A 19,911-nucleotide genomic window follows, 5' to 3' on the forward strand; every position below is an offset into this window, starting at 1 on the left:
TTTTTTTTTTTTTTTTTTTTGCTTTAAGTACTTACCCAAGGACTACTTCTTTGTTCCAAAACAGAACTATTCATTATTGATCTTAGAGATTCCCTCTGCTTTCCTGTAGCTCACAGTGTTTGCTCATCACCATGCTCATAATCTGTTTTGTATGAATGGTTTTCAACATTCAGAGAATAATCGGTTCTAATATTAAATGCAGTATATGCTATTGATAGTTTTATCGATAAGTGTAATATTTTAAATAATTTTAACAATTAAATTTGTTTTTTAAATTATATATTTGTAAAGTATTTATCCTGTTGGAAGCAACAATATATTGTTGTATTTATTCGTTTATTTTTATAATAAATGATCAACCTCTTCAAGCTAAATCAAAAATGACACTTTTATATATTTATACAAAATGCATTTTAAGAGATGGGCATATTTGCACCAATTTGTATGTAAATAGAGTGAGATCCATCAATAACTTGTAGCTCTCAGGACTAAATTGAAGGAAGAAACATTCTCTCCACATGGAGTTTAGTTTGCCCAAGTTCCAGGGTAATTAATCAAACTCTAAAATGCATGCAACAAGTATTGGCACTGGATGCAGACTTGAAATTAATTATTTAGGAGGTGGACCTGGTTTTTTTCAAGGCAGAAGGATAGAAATGAGAGAATCCAGTTCTTTCATGAATTGCACGTGGCTGACTGGACCTATTAGAACAGATGCGATGTTTCAGTGATAAAACCTAGTACCTGGCTGTGCTTAGGCGCCTGTGGTGGGGAAGGACATTGAAGGAAAGTTAAAAGCTCTAAGTTCCCGGTGATCAGAAGCAAGGTGACGTAGAAAAAGGAATTTTGTTATGTGTTTTGTTTTGTAAATAGATCCTCTTAAAGTGTTTTTTAGTGCAGGCTCTCTCTCCCCAAGTCTCAGTACAGGTGTGGTGATGGTGTTGGTGGTTGTAGCCGGCGTTGTTGTTGTTGCGTTGTGAGAGTGATACTTGTAGGAAGTGTGGGGGGCATCCCTCAGCTGTCCAAGTTCTCTCGGTGGCTTGGTCATCTCAGTTGCTCAGGGCGGCCGTTCCGAGGAAATCGGGGGGCTCTGGGTTTGCCTCCAGAACTTTCCAGACTAGGAGAGGAAGCAGTGCGGAGGCTGGAAGAGACGGTGGGGGCGGGGGCGGCGGAGATAGCGAGAGGGCTACTTGTGTAATAAGATTCTTTGATTTTGTTAGCCTGGCTCATGGCCTATTAATTAGATTACTCTCTCTTTCATTCTTGATTTCACATCCGTGTTTGTTCCTGTCTCCTAAAATGTGGGCGCGAGCGTGGCGAGCAGGAACCAGTGATGTCACTGCCGGCCGGCGGCGGCCGCCTGGCCTTCTGGAGGGCTCCGGGCCGCGTTCTTTCTGATTCGGGGCTTCCTCGAGGAAGAGTCCTTCTGGAAGTGACCTCAGAGGGGTCTGGGAAGAGGGCAACTGGCAGCGCCGCGGCGGCGGGGTGTGCGCGGGCCGCGGGCCCCGGGGTGCGGCCGCGGGGAGGGGGCTGCGCGGCGGCCACCCGGCCTCTCCACCCTGGGATCTAGGACCGGCCTCAGGTGGAGGTGGGGCTCCGAGGAGCGCAGGAGGGTGATGCCCGGCCCAAGGCCTCGGGCTTCAGACGCCCAGAGTCCCCCGGGAACGCAGCGCGGGGGCCCGGCGCCCGGGTGGGGCGGGGGCGCTCGTGCGGCGGGGGGTGGCCCGACCCTGCCCGGCCCGGCTCTGCGCGGCGGTCCGGCCGTAACAGCTGCGGACAGTCCCACAAGCTGTTTTCCTCGTGGCGACCATTCAGCAAAACGCACGATCCTTTCTCAAAGATTTAAATTTCGCGGATGAATTACCATACACCGGTTGCTTAGCAACTAAATTCAAGCAGGGCTAAGAATATGCAAGCTTTTTGTATTCTCATTAATAAAAATGCCACTCTGACACAGCAGCCCGACTTTGGATCACTGCAACTTCTGTAAAAGCCGTAGGAGAATACAAACCGATCCTGCCATTTAATTACAGATCAAAATGGCTTGAAACGCGATGTTTTGTTCATCTATCTTCCTAAAAGCGATGTAAAAAATAACGGCTTTTCAAGAGCAGTAGTAAATTCTTTTTTTTTTTTTTTAATGGAGTTGTCTATCGGGGTTACTGATCATTGTCATCTGAAACTTTTGGAAACAGGTCGAAATATCCCACTTCAGCAACATTTCTGCTCTCTCCCTAGCCCCATCCTCTGATGCTGCGCTCCGTCCCCAGCCAGATAATAACAATTAATATCGTAATTCTGGACCAACTCGGGCCTCAGGAGCCCTTGAGACGAAGGACAGTTGGCCGAGCAACCGACAAAACCAGTAGCTGGCGAAAACCTGAGAACTTGAGGACCAAGAGAAATATGAACTTGTGGAAGTTTCCTGGGAGGGCTGGGGGGCTTCTGAGCTCAACGTGGCTCAGGCTCTGGGAGCCTGGACACCTCGTCTGGGAAAGCACAGGATGGAAAGGAAGGTCTGAATCCCTGTCCTACAGGTTTGCGGATTTTCCCTTCTGGGCCCGGCCTCTTCTGCCCAGAATTCGGTGACCGTGGAGCTGAGAGGGCTGAGCGCAGGGCCTGCTGACCGACCCTCTCCAGTCCCCGTGCCCAAGGGCCCTGGAGGAAAAGTAAAGATGCAGCTGAACCCCGGGTCTCCAAGGACTGGGCCTGCGCCGGAGACCAGGGCCTGGGATTTCCATTGTAGGCACGGTGTGTCCCTTCCCGAAGGGTGTCTCGTACGGAGGGGATGCACAGGGTCCAGCCCCGGGCTGCAGTCCGAGGAAGGAGGGGGAGCAGAGGTCAGCGGGGCGGTCCCGGGGCGCAGGATGCTGGGCGGGAGGCCAGCGCTTAGTAGAGTTTGGGCCTTCAGGCCTGGCCGGGAGTGGGGAAGGCGAGCGCTCCACGAAGGCTGGGGTCAGCCGCGTCGCGGCCCCCTCCCGGGGCGGAGGGTCCCGGGCCAGCGCGGCGACCCAGAACGGGCGGTGGGCGAGCGCGGTGCCGGGAAACAGGGGATGCTGGGCGGCGGATGGGTGTCCAGGCCGCCAGCCAGGAGGATCGCGCCGCCTTCGCCTCTGAAGCTGCCGCAGGAGGCAGTGGTCAGCTCTAAAAAGATGGGGGGCGACCGGGGAGCGGGGTGGGCAAAAGTGAAACTCCCCATATTAATTCCAGCAGCATTCCCAGGGAGCTATCCCCCCTCCCCATCGCACTTTAGCGAAAGTGAGAACTGAGAGATCACTTTTCCTTGGTCAACCTGGACCCTGCAGGATCACAGCTGCCTCAATTTAACCCGATTTCTTTCTAATGAATATTTTTGAAAAGTAGAAATTAAACCAAAAGTTGAATATTTGCTATATTAAGTGCCCAGAGGCATCAGAGTCCTCAGGAAAACGTACATAATAAACAGGAAGCCATTTATTTACAAATATAATTGCCCTCGACAAGCCACATTCCTTGTACGTAATTCATTAATGGAATTTGTTCCTTCTCCTGCCTTTGGAAAGAGAAATTTTAGCTTTTAAAAATATCTGGGTCTGGGGAGGGGAGGAAGAATGGTTAGTTTACCTGTTCCTAGGAAAAGAAGCAATAGAGTCTGGGCCAATTCCTGTCTGTAGAGATGTTAAATAGTATAAAATATCATTTAAAAGACATGGGGAGGCCTTTGTGTGTATGCGTTTTTTACTCTTCAGAAAATTAAGTTTGTTGGCAGTGGTTTCTGTCACCAGAGTTGCCCAGTGAAACTGCACTGGTAACTTAACCCTAGTTGGAGGTGTGTGTGCATGCGTGTGCTTGTGAACAAAACTAAACTTTAAATAACTTGAGCTGGCTGAGAATATAGCAAAATCTGACTGTAAACCTCACTTAGTTGCCAGAGTTTTAGAAATGTCTGTGGCAATGTGCCTGCTGCCCTCGATCCTTCCTGACCAGAGTCATACCTGGGGATGGTGCTGGTTCTCAGTTTTCTTATCCCTGGTGTAAGCCAGTGTCATTTCCTTGGAGAGCTGTGTCTAGTCTTCATTAATTGGGGATGCTTTCTCTAAGAGAGCTCCTTCCCCAGTGAACTGGGAGAGGAGCATCCTTCAGGAGAGAGGTGATACCCAACGGGAGGAAGAACCCAGTGTGAGTCTCCGGGCGACCCAGGGAGTAGTGAATAAACGTCAGAAGCACAGGTAGTTTTGGAGCTTCCTGAGGCCCCCCAAATGAGACATTCACAGAGGACATAAAGAACAAGAACTGATTTCCACTTTTCATTGTAGCTACAAAATAAGGGGATGAATACTGAGAGGAAGGCAAACGCATCTTTTTAATTCAGAAACAAAAACAAAAGGACAAGGGCTGTTTTGATGAAGAGCTTCCTGGGAGATCCAATATTAGTTCTGTCCTGCAGAACTGGCTCCCTCCTGGCTGAAGGCAAGTCCATTTAGTTGACTGGAACACTGCAGACTGAAATAGAAGAGATACTTGCACTGAAATATTAGGTGCGCACACCTGCCACCCTCAGTCCACCCAGGTTTAAGCAGGCCAACTTGGAGGTGTAAGGGGTCCTTCCACTCTGCCCCTGTGACAGTCTCGGAGGGAGACAGTCTATTCTTCATTCCTGTTTCCAAGGTTGAAAACTCTCTAGCAGAGTTTAAAATGAAAAATAAATTAGGTCTAATTACAAAGTACAGTATCACCCAGAAACTAATATGAAAACAAACATCTTACGAACTTGGGTTTGAGGCTGTATAGGTTACAACAATCCGTGAACGAAACACCACCTAGAAACAATTTTTCATTAACATTTGGGGAAAAAAATCTTTCAAACTTGCTCAGGCTATCCTACTGATTGTGTTTTATACCCCTACAAGATTTTTTCCCAACAGGGCTTTAAAATGCTTCGAACCTGATGTCTTTAGCTCTTCCAGGAACTATTTTAATGAGAGAGGGAGGCTAAGCAAATAGCCTTAGGTCCAGTGAGGGGAGAGGAGGTGGTGGAGACTCAAGGCTCAAGCCTGCAGCCCACACCTAAAATGGGAGTTCTGATTTTCAATGGTGGGAAGTGCCTCACAGCTCAGCACTTCCTACCTGTGTACCTGAATTCATAGGCTGTCCTCTGTTTATCAAAAAGGAAGGCCTGCAGGTCTGTAGGCAAGGTGGGTGGAAGTGAAGAGAGAGACCAAAGACGGATCAGTTACCTACCCTTTTGTCCCTGGACCTGAACTGGGGCTTCAAGGGTAGGGGTTGGGTGGGGGGCGGCAGGGGGAGGCTGGGAAGCCCCTCAGGGAACGAAGTCTCCACCTTTATTTACATCACCCCCCATCCCAGCCAGAAAGCCAAGTGCTGGCTGACTGAAGCAAATTGGTAACCAAAGGAATCCCTGTGTGCATGTGTTACATAACACACAGAACTTTCTGTGGGGATAGGCCCTCACCCAGGTGACTATGTGTAGGCAGAAAGGCCTAGAAAAAAGGAATGAAGACAGATTAAATGGAAAAACTGTGAGAGATGGGAAAAGTGTGACCACGTACGACTATGCATGCAAACCCATGTGCATGGAAATAGTCATAGCTTGTACCTCCTCTGTGCCTGTGCTGGAGCATCCTTTAAACACCCTGCCTCTAGCTGTATTCTGGCTAAAGAGAACTCTTGCCTAATCTGGGAGCTGGAGGAGAACCTTCCTACCTAGGAACACCAGGCCCTGGCGGCCCTGGAGCCCTTAGGAGCCAAACTAGGTCCCAGCTGTGTTATCCTTACCCCGCCCTTTTGGTCAGAATCCTCAAATCCTGACTGTGGGAGAGCAGGTTACCCCCTGCCCTTGGCCCTGCGGTGCGCACCCGGTCACCTTGGCCTGGGGCAGGAGAGCAGCTCTTTCACCAGCAGCGGGAGGTGGCCTGCTGCCGCCCGAGGTCACATTCAAAAAGCCTGTTTTTCTGGGAGAACCTCGCCCCAAAGGCGAAGGTGGTGCAAACCGTGCTCATTTGCCCCAAGCACCAAGGGGAGACGTACCCCCCGGGGGACCAGCACTTGGCAGGGGGGGATGTGGAGCAGGACAGTTGATCCGGCAGCTCCCCTGCACCCGGCCCTCTCTGCAGGAGGGAGCAGGGGGAGGTGGAGGTGGTGGGCCCAGGAGTGGGAGCCGCTGACAAGCAAGCAGGCTGCCGAAGCTGTAACAAAGGATTTGTGCCAAAGTAGCACCAGGGATCGCCAGAGGATTGCACACCTTCCAGGCGTGTCCCCAGCTCCTGAGACAGGAGTCCCTTGATTGTCCCTGGGGCTCTGTGGACGTGCCGGGGCTGTACGTGGTGCGGGGCCCGCTGCACGGATTCTCCACCTCGGCCCTGTGCTCCTTCCTGCAGGCCACCTCGGGCTGATCCCCGGGCGGGCGGGCGAGCGCTGGTCTTGTTGAGCAAGCACCTGGTTGTCCTGGGAAGGTGCTGGGCTGTGGTGGGGCCTAGGGGTGCCTGGATGCCAGGCGGCGAGGCCCGGCACGCCTCCCTGCCGGGCCAGACGGAGCACTGGAGCTGGGAACTCTGAGGGTGAGTCCCCAGGGCCTTGCAAGGGAAGCCAGCGGGACACTGTGGAAAGGACGCCTCCAGGACATGCTCTTGGGGCACTCGCGGAGGCAGGTTGCCTTTCCTGAGGCCTGACCTGGCCTTGCAGAGCCCTGGCGGTGACCCTGCACCCCAGCGCGGCCTGGGCCTCCAGCTGCTGGGGGTGGGGGTGGCAGAACACACGGGATGCCAACCTGTGCCCTAGCCCCAGGGTCTGGAACAGTTCAAGGCAGCACTGGAGAGTGGGTGGGTGGGTGGCTGGGGAGCGGGAATACCTCAAAGTTCTGTGACTTCACCCTAACTGTCCCCACTGGCTTCCCTGGGAACTCGGGGGGCTTAGAATGAGACAGGCAGGAAAAGAGCAAAAAGCTCAGGGTCCCAGTTGAGGACACAGAAGCAGGTGGAAGTACCCACCACGGGCAGAGGCGTCCCTGCACCCGTGGGAGCACAGAGTGGGTGATGAAGGCAGAACCTTGGGAGAGAGGTGGGAGGGGATGTAATATGTGGATATGTGGTCAGTGGCCATCTCTTCACTGGCAATGGTTGCCGACCTGAGCACCCCTGTGGCCAGCACCCATCCTTCCAGGCCTCCCAGCCCCCAAACCGCCCAGAGCAGAGAGCCTGCCAGAGTTGGCTGCAGCCCTCAGGCCAGGCCTCCAGATGCCTCAAACCACCCTCACCTCCTCCCGCTGGCCTAGGCTGGGCTGGGGCTGCGACCCCACAAACGGCCCCTGCAGTGGGGCCTGCTCGGAAATTCCAGCCAGTCAGCCCAGCATGGCGAGAGGGCTGGAGGCAGTGAGTGACACCGGCTCCTACCCCTGGCTACATACAAGTGCAAATGAGATGCATTTTGGCTGATCAGTCCACTGTATTTTCTGCAACTTAATGTGTCTACGTCTTGTCAACTCCTCTAGTCGGGAAGAATAGCAGAAAATTTTACAGAGAATGTTTTCTATGTGTGTGTGGTTTCCAGCTTCCATTCCACCCAGGGGGATGGGTGAGAGAGGAGACGAAGGGGAGGCTTGCTGACATGAACAACATTTGTATAAACCCTCCTCAAATGCAACTTTCAGCCACAAACAAGAAAGGAAAAGGAGATGGGAGTGGGTTATAGTAGCTGACAAGAAACCTTGATGAAACTTAGGTGGGTCTGGAGGGGGAAAGTTTCCCGCACTGTTTTCTTTTCAAGAACAAAATTCAACTGTATTGACTTGGGTGGAGGAGACAGAGCAAACCCCTTCCCCCCGGCTAACCTATCTTGAACCATGTGTTTGGGTCGTTTAGTGGAGGCTTATGGGGGGGGGCAGCTTTCTGACACCAAAGGAGCCCTATGTGAGTAACGTGTTTACTGTCCTCTTTCTATGTCACTTTTGAAACAATCTCTAAGTGAATAAACTTGCCTCCAACTCTCACCAGAATCCCCCACCACCAGGTTTCCTGGGAAAGCAAGTTCTCTCAGACCTAGATGATGCCGGCCTTCTGTGAGGTAAGGTGGGAGTGATGGGGGTGGGGATAGGACCAAATGGCCTCTGGAATCTGCCCAGGCCACCTTTGGGGGAGCTTTCTTCCAGCATGGAGCCCTGGGACCTGGCAGGACACAGGGCCAGCTCCAGCCTCCACTCATGCCTCTCTTCACAGATATTTGCCGTTTCGGACTGTGTGCAGCCGACCCCAGCAAAGGAAACAGCAGATTTCCTGAGCCCTTTGCCCCAGCCCTGGCCTGCTTCGCTACCCGCTGCCAGGCCCTGTGGTAGGCAGGGCCCACACTGCCCGGCTTCTGGGAGCTGTATGCCAGCCTCTAGCCCCCTCTTCCCTGGGATTCTCAGGGTCAGCAAGGAATAAGTTGTTGACAGGGGAGCTGTCCTGTTAAGGTCTGCCTCTGGGATCACCTGCCCACTCCCAGAGGTGGTTGCAGCTCTCCTTGGAACCACAGGGTCTCATGGGGGTGGCTGACAGCCTGAGCCGGGCAAAAGGAGCCCCCAGCGAGGCATGCCACAGGCCCACTTCATTCAGATATGGTTTGGGGACCCGTCAGTTGTCCAAGCTGACCCCGCACCATCCAGTTACCTGTGGGGGATCCTTTCTCTGCTGTATTCCTAGGCTGAGGTGTGAGATATCCTCACTGCAGGGCAATTAACTCTAACAGAATAGAATGGGGTGGAGTCACATGCTTCACAGGGAGAGCAGGGGCGGCCAGGCACTCTCAAACCATCCCCACATTTATGCTCCTTAGCTGAGGAGTCTGCTGGTCAAGAGCAGCTCAGGTTTCTGCGTGCAGCCTGGGCATTATACCACCCTGGTAAAGACATCAGAACCAGGTGTATGCTGCTGCTTTGGCTTTCACCGGGAGCCAGCAAAGAGCTGGGGAGATGTCCTTAACACATTCACTGCCCCAACTCTCCCAGAGTCCCAACAGGCTGGCTGGAAGGGCTGAACTCTTGGCAAGGAGCAGAGGGGAGGGACACTTCCAACTGCCCCCTTGCTGAGCCTGCCTGCCTCATGGTGGCTGGTCAGGGCCCCTGCAAGCTGCCCTGTCCTCTCACTATGGATTCCCAACAGCAATATGTTCCCTCCCTCCCTCCATCCATGCCTCATCCTCCCATACCAGAACTGAGCATGGATTTCCATTTGGGATAAGAAAGGGGTGCCATTAAAGAGGCAAGGAGGCTGGTGAACAATCCTCAGCCCCAGTAGCTTTTTCACCAAGCAGATGACTCTCACTCAACTTTTCATTTGAACAGTCACTCAGGCTAAAACCATGCGAATCCATGAGAAAAAAGAAAAATTGAAACCTGGACCAAGTTCCTTATTTCTCCTTTGCCCCCTGAGTTCACCATCCCTCATTTCTTCAACTCCCAGCCATCTTGATATCCATGACCCCAGCTGAAAATTTAAAACACTTGTTTCTTAAAATCGTCCAGGGCTCTCAGCATTTACCAGAGTAACTGGAGAGAGAACGCACCCTCCCCTCCTAGCCTGCCCCCCAATTCTGCATCCTCACCAAATAAACACCACGATCAATTACACTTTGCATCACTTCATTCGGCCAGAAATGAAGACTTCGTTATCTACCAGGAGTAAACATCGAGTTTACACAAAGAAATAAATTTGACTCTGACCAATGTCTACCTCCTGGAGAACTCTTTGGGAACATCATCTGTCTTCTTACCTCCTTTACTGGGGTGGCGTGCTGTAAAGATCTGATGTAGCAGAATTTTGAAACGGCTTGATTACCTGGAGCTGGGTTTGGAGTCCTCAACTCCAGTCATTAGTATACAGTCATTAGTAGTCATAATTGGTATTTAATTGCTTGATCGGATGGGTGCTTTATTGGTGACCAGATTTAGTTTCCCCCAGAAGTAGAAGTGGTCCAGGATCAGCAAAGGAGAATTTGCAGCAACTTTTTCAGGCAGAAGGAAAGTACTTGTGATATATTTGCAGACATGTGTCTCACACATTTTTTTTCCTGCCTTTTGTAAACTAAGAATAAACATTACAGATCTGGGTTTTAATTTATCCAGATGAGATCATCAAGTACCTAGGAGATTTCATATATATGTGTGTTTTATAGATATATGTATATATATACACACACTATAGAATATACATATACACACATTGTAGAATATATATACACAATAAAATACATATATACACACACATTATAGAATATATACACACCAAAAGAATACATATATATACACACTATAGAATATATGTATTATATATGTATATATCATAAAGTACCTAGGAGGTTTCATACACACACACTACAGAATATATAAATATACACACACACTAGAGAATTGAGGACACATGGCTGTTAATACTGAAAGGCAGAAACAAACTCAATACCAAAGCAGAAACAACTGAACCGCCAGCAAAATCGGGGATCTGAGCAAGTTCACTTTATTCCTTCGCAGGAAGAGGGTCAGCGGCGGCGAGGGAAAGTTGCCCGGGTCTTTGCAGAGGGACCCGGCGGCGAGGCGCGCCAGACCTTCCCACCAGCGGCCGCCTGGGCGCGGGGCTTCGCGACCCCTCGTCCCTCATCACCCACCTCCACCACCACCCCCAACACGCTCCTCTGTGCGGGGGTCTAGGTCTCCACCTGGTCCCCTTCTCAGAACCCTGCGGGCCGCAGAACTTCCTCCGCCAGGCGCCGCCCCCACCTCCGTCCGCGGGCCTGCTGCTTTGGACTCACCCGTCGCGGTCCTTCCATCCACTCCACACACAGACAGGAAACCGGCTTCAGCCGGGGCAACATCTGAAACCACACTTTGTCGATAGCATCAAAGACCAGAGCGCACACTTGGGACTCTGAGCTCCCGAGCCCGCTTCTAGCAGAAAACCGGGTCCCCAGGGGAGGGCGGCCGGGGGCCAGATCCTCTCTCCGACCGCGCCGCCGGCTTTCTTATGGAAATGAACGCGCCAGGCCTCGCTACCCGGCTGGGCTCGCGCCCCTGGCCCCCGGTCCCCGTCGCGGCCGTGGGGACCCGGGCGCGGGGCTCCCCTCCGCCTGGACGGCCCTCGCGCTGCATTAAATATTCATGGAGATCGCTATTTTCTTAAAGGAGAACCCGCCGCGCGGGAAAGTTCACAGCCAAGGGCAGGCACAAAGGCGGTCTCGGCGCTGCGCGTTCCGACTCCGAGAAATGCACCCCTCTCCACGGCGGGGCTCGCTCAGGAGACACGAGGAGGGGCCTAAGCGATGGGAGAGCGCGATCGAGTCACTTTTCTTGGAGGGGGTGGAAGGAGAGCTGAACTTGGCGGAAAGAAAGCTCGCTCCCCGATCCCCCCTACAGTTACTTAGACATTGGCCGAAACATCTAACGCGCCAGTCCCCGGGGCTTGCTTCTTTTTTTTTTAAGGAGGCTGTTGGAGCTCCCTCCCCGGGATCCACCGGCACCGGGGGCAGTAAGAAAGTTTGCCCGGAGCTGTTGGAGATGCGCACGCACGAAGTTTATTAAACCTCTTCTCGAACCACAATTTCAGCGGACGGTTCCAATAACCACCAGCCCCGCACCTGCCTGCTGCCCCGCGAAGCAGAGGCCGGACTCACGGAGAGCCGGCCGGCCTGTCCGGGAGCAGCGGGCCTGGGCGATCTGGGGGCTAGTGTCTGGACCCCAGCTCCCACTCGCGCGCCCCGCGCCCCGAGGCCCGCGCCGGCCTCGCGGCTTCTCTCCCGGAAATGCAGTCGGGCCCCGGGGCCGAGCCCGAGTGGGCGGAGGGTTGAAGGGGTGGACGCTGAGGCCGGCGCCCCGAGGTCCCCGCGGGAGCGCCCCGCCCGCGCCCGGGGCCCTGCGTGCGGCCGCGGGGGCCCGGCCTCGCGCGCCCTCGCTGGCTGGCTGCGTCCGCCCCCGGCCCGCGGGGCTTTGTGTGCCCGGCCGGGCGCACCTTCGCGAGCGGTCGGAAAGCCTCGAGCGCCATCTAACGGGAGCAGCCGCAGCTGAGGCCGAGCGGAGGTGGGGACTGGCCGCGCGGCCCCGGGCCGGCGCTCCCCGCCTCCTCCCTCGCCGGCCGGACGCCGCCTCCGGCGCGCGCACCGCACACTCGCTCGGCAATCCCGAGCCCCGCGAAGCCCACTTCCCGGGGGCGGGGGCCGGGGGTGCAGCGGCCGTCTGCGGTCTCGGGACCGTCCCCTGCGCCTTGTCCTCCCTTCTGTGCGCCCCAGGCCACAGGAGGCGGAAGATCGTCTCGCACCTGCCTGATAGGGCCTTAGTGCCTTTCGCCCGTTCTCATTCTCCTTTTGGCCAGCGATGGAAAGTACCAAGGAGTCCCCGGAGGGAGCACCAGGTTCCGGAAAGAAACAGCCACATGATGAAGAGGTCTGCAGCCGAAGAAGCTTCCAGAGGGATGGGGGAAGGGCGATGGGAGAGGATAACGGCTACAAAACAAAATTGCCTCATGGAGGGCGATTTGGTCCTGCAGGGCCTCTGGGGAGCTTCGGGCGGCTGCTTCTCGGGAGCTGCCGTTTGGAGAAGACTTAACAAGTGGGGAGTCCTGCAGGGGCCTTTGGAGAGGGCGCGGGAAGCCGGGCACAGAGAGCGACCGAGGAGAGAGAGCCAGCACCCCGTAAGGTGGGCTGAGCGTTCCAGGCCACCGTGGAGGCCACCGAATGTGGGCAGTACGCGTGGTGGCCGTGCGCTCCTGTGGGGATTTCCGCAGAGTTTCGAAGTTGACAGAGGGGCTGGCGACCCTGAACAGCTTCGAAGGGAGGATGAGAAGGGAGCAGAGGTGCCTGTCAGGCCCAAACCGCCCTCTCCTCAGACCCCGCAGCTGCCGTCTGCCCGGGTGTTTCCAGTGTGGGTGACCTGTCTCTATACCTTGAAGCAAAGGGCCAGAGGCGGGAAGCGGGGTGGGCAGCCTGAGTGAGACCCCTGGCTTGGCCCTGGTGATGAGACCAGAGGGGCTGGAATCTAGATCCCAGGAAAAGCAGAGGATCTTCGGGTCTAGGCCCAGAGATGGTGAAGGACTGAGAGGACTCTCCCGCCCTTCCTGGGGACTGGAATGCCTGTCCCCCCACACCCTACCCCCACCCCCCCAAGTATGTAGTAAGAGTAGAAAGTGATGTCAGATCAACAGTTTTTATTCTGGTAAAAGACACATGCAATTCTCCATCTTAACCATTTCTGAGTGTGCAGTTTAGTGGCATTAAGGACATTCCTACTGTTGTACAAGCATCACCACCACCCACAGGACATTGTCATTGTCCAAAACTGAAACTCTGTCCCCATTAAACACTAACTCCCCCTCCCCCAGCCTCTGGCACCCACCTTTACTTTCTGTCTCCATAAATTTGATGACTTTTGAGTCCATCGTATAAGTGGAAGCATACAGTATTTGTCCTTTTGTGACTGGTTTATTTCACTTAATGTAATGTGCCTGGTGTATCTTGTGTCAGAACTCATTCTTGTTAAGGCTGAGTCTTTTTCGATTGTGGTGCCTACTCCAATGGCTCAGGGGACAAGAATCGGCCTGCAATGCAGGAGACTCAGGATGTACAGGTTCGATCCCTGGGTCAGGAAGATACCCTGGAAGAGGGCATGGCACTCCAGTATTCTTGCCTGGAGAATCCCATGGGCAGAGGAGCCTGGCTGGCTATAAGCCATGAGGTCACAAAGAGTTGAACAGGGCTGGGGCAAATGAGCACACGTGCACACTTGCAAATCTAATGAAGTAATACTAATAAGGAAAATTGGCTGTGGATTTTAGCAGAGTGGAAACACCCTGATGACTATTTCAAACCTCTGCTCTTTCATTTTTGAGTCCAGTTGTACAATCTGGAGAAAATGGCCAAGAGAGAGGGGCACACAGACCTAACACCATTTATAATCACCTAATCACCTCCCTTTCTAATCACAAGCTGGAAAAATGGAAGGGCCATTGTATGAGCGAGCCCTATTCTTTTCTTTGTTTCCAGAAGGAGACCAGAGATTCAGCACCTCTTAAGTCGAGAGGAGAGAAGACAGAAAGTGTGTTTGTCTTCTTCCTGAATTCTTTGGTTTATTCCACTTGGAAAAGACGCCAGTGTCCCTCACTCTGGCCACATGTGGGGGCTGGTAGAAACCCCTGAAGTCCTTTTTCCTGAAAGAGGGCTGAGAAATAGCTAGTGTACAGGGAGGGGGCGGCTGGCCCTCCCTGACCCCGGGCTGGGAGCTGTCTCCCTGCAGGGCAACCTCTGCTTACGCTGCCTTGCTCGGCCCTGGTCGCTGGTGCACCCAGCCAGGCTTATTTAGAAGTCCTCTGTGGCGTATTTAGAAAGTGCCCCGTCCTCCTTTCCGCTTCCTTTCAACATTACAGGCTGTGGAGACAGGTCAGTATTTTTATTGCCCACATTTTAAGTGAAAATATCTAGCGTGGGCATATGATAATCAGTGGCAAGGACTGTGGTACCGGGGTCAGAGGCCCCAGCTCCTGGCCCACGCTCCACCTTGGGCCACCGAACCACACTGTCTCTTTTATCCAACAGGAGGGCTGGCCCAGGACACAGATGAGAGAAACCAGAGCAGCCAGTGTTGGCAGAGATCACCACTTGCCTTCTGCCGCCAGGCCAACCCTGCGCCTTGCTGCGGGGCCAGAGCTCCGTGGTGATGCTGGGGTTGTGGAGGGTGGGGGCTGAGCACACCCTTTGGGAAGGCTGACGTGCAGGCTCTGATGTCACTGCGTCTGGCCCTCTCCTTCAGTTGGAGCGGCTGCTCCCCAGAGAGAAGGATGCGCTGCCCATCAGGGGCTCCGCAACTTAAGACAAAAGAAAAAAAAATCACGACTGTGCCACACTCATGCACACATAGTCGTTCCCTCTTCCCTTGTTAAAGCTGCTTCTGTGTGAAAGAGAAGATGCGGGGGGATTACGTCCTGGGGTTACTGGGGCTGAAGGCCTTCTGGAAGGGCTTTGTGGTGTTTGGATCCAAGCCATTTGTTTTCAGAGAGAATCTCGTTGGGTAGGAGCCTGCTTTTTCCATTTGCAATGGCTTATTAAGTATAAGCATCTCCCTTCTCTGTTTACTGAGTGATGAGCTCTTCCTCCAATGACCCTGCCAGGGGAGACAGCCAAAGTATATCCTCAACACACGGTTACCCCGCAGAGTGTCCTTCCTGTATACCCGGAGACCACAGGCAGGACTTGTGGGGGAATTGGGGTGTCTTCTTTTTACGATCCCCAATCTCCACTGATGGCACCATGTCACTAATGCCCCCCACATCTCCACATTCTGTTCCAGCCCCAGCGGAGAGACTGAAGGGGTACCTGGTGTAGCGGGGCAGTCCCTGGCTATGCCCTCTGCCAGTGGCTTGGCAGGGAGGCCACGGCCTTGGGGCTCACTTACGGTCACTGAATCTCATCTGTGTTTCCCACGGAAGGCTGTTCTTCCTGTCCCCGCCAGGCAGGACAAAGAGAAAGGCAAAAGTTCCCTTCAGCACCTGCATGCAGGCTGTTGAAAACCGTGGAAACTCATGAGCAGTGAAAATTAACCAGACACTGGCTGATTAGTAGCTGGTTGTCTAGCTGAACTGGCTGGCTTCTAGTAGGTCAGTTTAGTACGAGGATGGTCCACTGGGCTCACAGACCCAGCCTTAATGAGCCAGATTCCAAAGGTCAGAGTGAAAACAAAATCCTGCGATTTACCCCGATTTCAGAGACTGGATTCGCTTGTAAGATCTGGTCTGGAAATAAGGATGAATGATTTCCAACTAAGTGGATTCTTTTCCCTCTCTGCCAATTTCTTCCTGGTGGTATAGAGAAAGCCTAAGACATATCATCGATTTTGTTACATGAATATTGTCTACCTGCCTATGCCTCAGTACGGACCATGGTGAAATAATCACACCAAGCTGTTTGCAGCCTCTCTCATGCTCTGGGGGAAGCTTGGTGCTCTTATTATGCGTTCTGCTTTTCTGATGAGGCTGCACCGGAACTCTTCTGCACTTCAGATTCTGTGAGGGCTGCATTTAGTGCGTGGATCCATTCTTTTACACTCGATAGAATACAGGGCTGAGGCAGGTGCTGTATATAGGAGTTGGCGTCTCGTCTAAGGGTTGGGATTATTTAATCTGCCAGTCACTCCATCCTTACCATCTCCTGAAGAAAAATAGACCTCTCCGACCGAATTACCGACTGGGAGAGTTCTGGGGTGGGAGGAAAAGACAGGTTTGAGCTCTGTTGGAGCACAAGATTCACTGCACTGCGTCCCATGATTTGTGTGTGTGTTACACCACACACAGTACACACACACACAACACACAGTACACAAACACACAGCACACAGCACACCCACACACATAAAACACACACAGCGCACACACAATACACACAATATACACATGCACACACAACACACACAGTACACACACAACACACACATTCACACACAACACACACAGAACACAAACACACAACAGTGCACACATGCACACACAACACACACATTCACACACAACACACAGTACACACACAACACACACATTCATACACAACACACACATTCACATACACAACACACACAACAGTGCACACATGCACACATAGTACACGCATGCACGCACAACACACACAGTACACACACATTCACACACAACACACACAGTACACAAACACACAACAGTGCACACATGCACACACAACACACACAGTGCACACACACACAACACACAGTGCACACACAACACACAGTTCACACATGCACACACACAGCACATAAAACACATGTGTGTGTGTCTTAATTTGCATCGGGGCCCCAACCCCTGGGGTCCTTCTCCCCTAGGTGTCCAGGAGATGGGGTCCTTGAAGGGAATGTGAGCTGGCGAGGGGGTCAGGTGACTGCCCAGCCTCGCCGGCCTCTGAGATGAAGTGTGGTTATCTGAGGTGAGTAGCAAGTAGAAGAGGTGAGAAAGCTGGTCTTTTGTTTGTTGGGGGTTTTGGCCACACTGCGTGGCATGCGGGATCTTAGATCCCCGCCCAGGGATTGAACCCTTGCCCCCTGCAGTGGAAGCTCAGAGTCTTAACCACTGGGCTGCCAGGGAAGTCCCTTTGGCCTTTTGTGTTTCTTATACATAATTTGCTATTTGTTCTCTCATTTTTTTTTTCAAATGCTTTTTGGGGAAAAAATCACATTACCCATCTCAGCCAGGCTAAGAGAAATCCCCAAAAGGAAGTTTTCCCCACATTTGGGTCAGAACACTTCAAGATGACTGCCTAGCCTTTGGTGAGCAGACTGTGGCAAAGGTCAGGAAGTGAGGGGCATCCTCTGGGAGAAGGCACGGGTCCCTTCCTATCCACAGGGCCTCCTCCCACCACCACAGCCTCTGTGCCCTGTGTTGATCAAGGGTCCTGTCTGGTGGCCACCAGGGTTCACTTCACATCTGCCAAGGGTGCAGGTGATTTATCGGGGTCCCAAGACCAGCCGTATGTCCTCCTGGAGCATCAGAGTATCACGTGATTCTTTAGGGGACAAGTCAGGTCATTTAACTGAGAGATAATTTCAAATTATACCTTTAGATCAAACCCAGCATACAGAACCATTCTGTGATTTAAAACCCCAAACCAAGACTTCAGATGCATTTTGTGATTGGTGACGGTGGCTTGGGACCTGGCCCTCCTTTCAGCTCAAGGCACGTGCAGTTTCTTCTGACATTAGTGATATTTTGGTGGAAATTTTTTGAGAATACTGCCTTGCAGCTTATCCCCTCCTTCCTTTATGAGGTTGGGACTGAAGTTTCAGGACATTATATTTTAAGATTCATCCTCTCCCCACCCACCTCCATCCCCGCCCCCCTCCACATAGACAGATTTGGGGCCACCTGTTCACTCCCCAGCCAGGAGGATGGAAGGATTCCTCCTGCCAGCTTCTCGCTTTCATCCTGCAACAATGCCCTCCAACGTGACGGGAGGAGAAAGCTCCCTTGGCTCCACTTCCAGGTTCTGCTTGGACGGAGCACAGTCTGTACAGCGATTAACTCTGTGGGCCTGGCTGGAGGGGCACCGTGCTCTGGGGCAGCAGCCCAGCGTCCCCCGCCCCCCACGCCCTGCACCTTCACATTTCCCGCCTGCACCAGGGCGCACTCCGTGCCCCACCGAGCCCCCTGCCCGGGTCTCTGATCGCCCTTGTATGCGTTGCCAGTGTCATCACTTCCTTCCCTAAGAAGTGTCTGCATAACTCGCTGCCGTGCTTCTTGGGCGCACCATTCATTCCTTTCTGATCTGTTCTCGCTTCTGAACCAAGGAGTGGGTACAGAACCCAGAGAAGAACAACCTCTCCACCCTGTTTTCCTCTTTTCTCTTAAACCTCAGGGTGCGTTTGGCTGGCTGCATCCTCTGAAAACCCTGTGGCCATTGCTGTGGTCCAGAGCGATGCCGGAGGGCACAAATCCTGCCTCTTCCCACGGCCGAGGAATTGGACAGAGTTTCTCTGTCTGGGCAGGGATGGCTTGGGACTGCACTAGATAAACCAATACAAAGCTATGCTCTGCCCTGAGCGGAGATTGTGGAATTAGACTCAGGGTTATCGTTCAAACACTCTGAAAAGTCAATGAGGCAAGGACAGTGTATCGTAAGCAAATTACTACATGAACAGGGTGAAAATATTATTTCTTAGCGGCTTTAGACTCTTAGAGGATAAAGGACATCTGATGTATTTCATATATAACCTTTTAATTTCACATCTAGCTTATTACACTTATAATTTTTTTTATTCGTATCCAGTCCTCTTTTTCTCTATACAATGGTCACAGTGAAGTTCCGTGCACCCTGTCTCTTTCTGTCTCTGTCTCTGTCTCACATATGTACATGTAAATGTACATGATACATATAGACCTGAGTGCAATCTCTACAAATATAATATTTTATACTTTTTCAAACTTGCTTCAGCTGGTTGCCTCTACTTTCTTCTGACACAGCCTTAAGTGTGTCCATAAAAACTATCATCTTCCTGAATTCAGTAAAATAAGCTTGATGCAAATTTTTGACAATGGTGGTTTTTTGGGTGGGTTCACTGGAGGGTCCCACAGGGCTTGGGGGCGCCTCTGATGGGCGGTCAGTGCTAGGTGGACATCCCCTGACATGGCTCACCACTGGATATCTGTCTCTAGACTGTCACTGTCCCCTGCCCTCCACTGGGTCTCTACACTGCTCTTCTTTTTCTTCCTTCTTTGAAAATGAGAGAAGAAATAAAATCAGTACTTTTAGGGAAAATGATGAAGCAAGTTGATATCTTATTATTGTCCATGATAATTGGTAGCTATTGACTCGCTGGAAGGTGATGAGAGCAGATAAAATCTGCGGTTAGGGAGGTTTCTAAGCAATTTACACGGTTTCAGAAGGAAAGGTTGTATATTTTTCAAGTCTTTCTTATTGTTGTTTACTTGCTCAGTCATGTCCAACTCTTTGCGACCCCATGGACTGTAGCATGCCAGGCTTCCCTGCCCTTCACCATCTCCTGGAGCTTTCTCAAACTCATGTCCATTGGGTCAATGATGCCATCCAACCATCCCATCTTCTGTTGTCCCTTTTCTCCTCCTGCCCTCAATCTATCCCAGCATCAGAGTCTTCCAGATGCTAAGAGAAGAGAGCTGGGCCAGGAACGAAGAGCTGCGGCAGCTCCAGAGCGGCTGGGTACCCTTTCTGACTCTTCTCTGGCAGATCTTCTCCAAGTGATAGCGCGTGACACAAAGCTCCCACTGAGGAAGACCGGCCCACCCCAGCCCTGCCTAATGACAGACCAACATGTGTTCATGCCCAATTGGAAGGCAAAAATACAACCCTGTCAGTGTGCAGCTTCCTTGGCCCAAAGTTAATCCGGGGTCTTAAACTGCCTCACAAAGCCCCAAGGCCAAGGGTGCGATGGGC

At 52.5% G+C, this 19,911-nt stretch overlaps 1 protein-coding gene across 1 annotated transcript; it reads right to left on the reverse strand.

Moving 5' to 3' along the window:
- Positions 1-4,323: 4,323 nt before the first annotated feature.
- LOC122441317 (translation initiation factor IF-2-like) lies at positions 4,324-13,388 on the reverse strand. The gene is made up of 4 exons (XM_043467697.1): positions 13,346-13,388; positions 12,340-12,895; positions 10,774-12,272; positions 4,324-4,482 (listed from the first exon to the last, which is right to left on the reverse strand). The coding sequence occupies exons 1-3, from the start codon at positions 13,386-13,388 to the stop codon at positions 11,561-11,563; spliced, it is 1,311 nt and encodes a 436-aa protein (XP_043323632.1). The 3' UTR covers positions 4,324-4,482; positions 10,774-11,560.
- Between the last annotated feature and the right edge of the window lie 6,523 nt (positions 13,389-19,911).

This window comes from Cervus canadensis, chromosome 5 (genome assembly GCF_019320065.1).
Source record: "Cervus canadensis isolate Bull #8, Minnesota chromosome 5, ASM1932006v1, whole genome shotgun sequence".
In the NCBI taxonomy this organism is placed as follows: domain Eukaryota; kingdom Metazoa; phylum Chordata; class Mammalia; order Artiodactyla; family Cervidae; genus Cervus; species Cervus canadensis.